The sequence below is a fragment of the Argopecten irradians genome, unplaced genomic scaffold (genome assembly GCF_041381155.1).
Source record: "Argopecten irradians isolate NY unplaced genomic scaffold, Ai_NY scaffold_0623, whole genome shotgun sequence".
Lineage (NCBI taxonomy): Eukaryota > Metazoa > Mollusca > Bivalvia > Pectinida > Pectinidae > Argopecten > Argopecten irradians.
In genome coordinates, this window is record NW_027188090.1 from 26,527 (window position 1) to 30,769 (window position 4,243).

At 37.9% G+C, this 4,243-nt stretch overlaps 1 protein-coding gene across 1 annotated transcript; it reads right to left on the reverse strand.

Annotated features, from left to right (window-relative positions):
- Positions 1 to 256: 256 nt before the first annotated feature.
- LOC138313257 (uncharacterized) lies at positions 257 to 628 on the reverse strand. The gene has a single exon (XM_069253785.1). It carries the CDS (start codon positions 626 to 628, stop codon positions 257 to 259), a length of 372 nt encoding a protein of 123 aa, XP_069109886.1.
- Between the last annotated feature and the right edge of the window lie 3,615 nt (positions 629 to 4,243).

A 4,243-nucleotide genomic window follows, 5' to 3' on the forward strand; every position in this document is an offset into this window, starting at 1 on the left:
AACTGCAGGTTTTGGTCAATGTTCACTCCTAAGTCCTTTTTCCGACTCTACTTTTTGTACTGGTGTTGCGATGCCATCTTGACTAATAGTATAAATACATGGTTTCCTTGAGATCTGCCTATCTCCAGGTATTTACATTTGGATGTATTAAGTCTCATTAGCCAGGTCTGTGTCCATTTACACATTTGGTCTATGTTGTGCTGCAGGTTTTGTCTATCATCCATAATTGTTGATTTTAGAGTATAACTTTGTGTCGTCAGCAAAAAAGTTTAATTGTACAGTTTAGCATGTCTGGCATGTCATTGACATAGATCAAGAAGAGGATTGGTCCTAGTACACTCCCCTGCGGTACTCCACTTGTAACTGGATGGGGTTCTGATGTTGCTCCATTTACCGTTACTCGTTGTGTCATGTTGTCGAGAAAGGCTTTGATCCATCCCAACAGTTTACCGTTGATTCCGTACTGTTTTAATTTATGGAGGAGGAATTTGTGCGAGACTTTGTCGAAAGCCTTGCTAAAGTCCAGATAAATGACATCAACACTTTTTCCTGAATCTATGCTTCTGCTCCAGTTTTCCATGGGTTCTAGTAACTGAGTGACCACACGATTTTCCAGATCTGAAGCCATGTTGATGAGGAGTTAAATAGGTTGTTGATATCCATATAAGCTACAATTTCATCCCTCACTATCCGTTGCATGATTTTTGATGGGACTGATGTTAAGCTAATTGGTCTGTAATTGCTAGGATCGTTTTTTGCTCCCTTTTTGAATAATGGAGTGACTATGGCTTCTTTCCATGCTGATGGTAATTTACAGTTTTGTAGGGACTTTTTAAAAATAATTTTTCAAAGGTCCTTTTAGTTTCTTCTGCTGCTTCGGTTATAAACTTTGGGTGAAATGTTGTCAGGGCCAGGAGACTTGTTTGGGTTAATATTCTTAATGGCTTTTAGTACCTTTTCTTCTGTAATGTCTATGTTGACTATGTCGTCTTGTTGATGTCTTCGGGGAAAGGGAGTTAATTCAGCATCTTGGTCTTTGACAAATACACTTGCAAAGTAGTTGTTTAATGTATCAGCTGTTTCCTTGTTATTGGTTGATAGTTCGCCATTTGGTTTTTTTATTTCTCCTATGGTTGATTTAACTCTGGATTTGGATTTGACATGAGACCAGAATAGTTTTGGGTTTGTTTTGATCTTCCCAGCAAGTTCCTTTTCGTAGTTGTATTTCGAGGATCGAATTTGTTTTGTAGCAATGTTTCTGGCAGATTTGTAAAGTATGAAGTTATCTTCTGTCTTACAATGTAAGTATTTTATTCCAGACGTAACGGTTTTTAGCTCGGATGGCTGACTTGGCCTCGTGACTCAATTCACGGTTTTGAGGTTTGTTGGTGTTTCTCCCCTTACTCACTGGTATAAATTTCTCTATAATGTAGTTAAAATGAACAGTAAGGGAATTCCAAGCTACATCAACATCTTGGATTGAGTCTAAGCGATGACAGTCTATCTTGGCTAGGTTACTTTTTATCTCTGTGTACTGACCCTTGAAGAAATTTCGATGAGTTGAAGTTTGGTTCTCTAGAGGTGTTTCCTTGTAACAATAAAGTCTAAACTGGAGACTTAGATGGTCACTTTTCCCCAGTCCTGATTCATAGGATATGTCTCGTATCATTTCTTCTTCGTTGGTAAAAATGAGGTCTAAAGTAGATGGAGTCTGATTTACTCGGTAACGTGTTGGACTAGTTACGTGTTGGATCAGGAAATTGTCACGTGTTGCTTCTAGGAATTTTGTTGCTGGGTTATTTAGGCCTGACAGTGATATCTGGTTTTTCCAATCAATCTCCTTGTAATTAAAGTCACCGAGTAGCAATATGTGTGAGTAGCATTTTGTGTTTCCCAGACTGTCTATCAACTCGTTCAGAATGTTTATTGTTGTCCTCTGGGCTGTTTTGGGCTTCTATACACACAGCATATCAAAAGTTCATCTTTTCGTTGAGTTTTACAGAGATTGTAGTATATTCTTGAGAAAGGTATGTGCTGATCAGTTTTTTTCAGCATTCAGTGTATCTCTGGTGTAGATTTACTACTCCTCTGTGACTGACTGTTTTGAGATATTAGTTTGTGTAATTTCTCAATGGTAGGAATCCTCGTCGAGATGAAGGCTTGTATGTTTTGGAAAAATTTCAGTTTAAACAGATATATCTGGCCCTTGTCATTTCAATAATTTCTAATAGCTCCAATTTTTTGTCTGATGATAAGGTGTCAACATTTGAATAGAAGATTTTGATGTATTGCCTGTTGATTCTGATGGAAGTGTCTTGATTTGGTAAGGCGTTAAAATAGTTAAAACCTGAATCCTATGTTCTATCCACCACAGGTGATGTAGGTTGTTCTGGTGAGGGACTACACGATAGACGTGAATCAGAGTAGATTATGGTAGAGTCTTCGTTGTTTGTGTCATCCATAATGGTTGTTGTAGTGGTATGCACTGTTATTCTGGCATGCTTGATGCACTTTCATTTATTATTGGACCAGTGGTGGGAGTTGCATCTGTTGATTTTTGTTTTTACTTTTTGCTGGTTCCCCCTAGGTTGTTGCCGTTCCATATTTGGACTGGTGAATACTCTGTGAATTTGCCCGTGGGGCATCTATGTTTGAGACTTGGTGAGTTCGCCAGGATTTTTGGCAGCATTTTCAGCGAACTTGAGTCGGGGCATTCTCCAAACATCAGGATACTACTGAATGTCCTGCTAAAATTTTCTACCTGAGGAACGATATGGCCCGAGTCGGAGCATTCCCCCAAACATCGGGTTACATCTCCGTCCTACGTAGAGGCTGATTCTGTTGTATCTTCTTTTACTGAAGTTTTGGTCACCCCGGTTTCTTGTAGTAGTTTGCTGTTTTTTTTTAACTTTTCTTTCCCTCCTTTGTTTCTTGTGTTAGTTCCCGTGTTAAGATTACACGGATTAGATTTTTTCTGGTACGAAGAGTCTTTTATTTGGCGTGCACTTCTCAAGCAGTGATTTTCTCTGTTTTTTTGTGTGTCTAGGTGACAGCAACAAGTGGTCTGTTTTGTGTCCCTGTTTTCTTTTTCCCATCCGAAACTGGGCAACAATAGCGAGGTTGTCTGTTCCTAGTGATGCGGCAATAGTCTGTATTGTTCTTTCATCTTCCGTTTGTTGTCCAGTGGTCTTGACTGGTTTGACTCTGGAACGTTAAATAGGATGATGTTATTACTTTTGTTTTTCCTGTCCACAAGTTCCTTATGCCTGGCATCTACCAAAGAAGTTACATTTGTTGCTAAGGGTTATGTCCAGGATTCGTGCTTGCCTTCGTTGATTTCGTTATGTACTCTAGCTGCGGAGGTTTATACTTCCAGTTTAATTTATAACTCTCACGTCCCTATTTCATTTAAACGTTTTTCGTTGGTAATACATCCAATTTCCTCATTGAGTCATCAATGTTTTGTAATGTTGGTTGAATTCTTTTACTCGATTTACAGTGGTATGAAGTACCTACAGGAGTTTATTACCTCTAGGTGAGTGTAACCTTCCTTATGGATTCCAGTACAGACTTGACAGAAAAATAAACTCACAACAATCACATTCAATATGGTTTGTAATCATTTTACTCAGATTTGTATGTCACACTTTTCCACAATACTTTGATCACCTGAGTAATCTCTTCTTCTCCAATGATACAGATAGGTTATCATCATTCACCAAACTAGTAAAGACCATTTTGATAGTATTATTACAAACTGTGTGCCTTTGGCCAAAGTAATGAAATAGAGTAGTTAGTTATCATGTAACAGTTTTTTGTTCATACACAGTGAGTTTTCAAAACCAGTGTTTACTATCAACCTCCTTAGCCAATGTTTAGCTAACATATCACCTGGGTGAACTCCATCTTTAAGTAGGTTGTATGAGATTTTCTTAGATGTATTGTTCCTGTTATTGTTTTGATGAAAACCTTAACACATACTTCAATTTCAGAAATTTAAGGGCATTGAATTCCGAGTGACCTTTTATGCTTGAATGATGTTGTTGATCATAACAATTTTCCCTTCTAGTTTTTTTAGAAATTACTTTTGAAATTGTTAAAAATGGCGTTGTGATTTTCAGACATTCCAAATTTCGATCGAATAATAGGGGCACTCCAGAAACACTATATGAAGGTTTTTTCCATAACGCTGACCGATTTGTGTTAACCTTTCGTAATTGTTTTATACGATGGATTGAGGTGT

Bases quoted from the DNA above. Each gene is read 5' to 3' on its own strand.
- LOC138313257 (XM_069253785.1), bottom strand. From the start codon at position 628: ATGGCTTCAGATCTGGAAAATCGTGTGGTCACTCAGTTACTAGAACCC.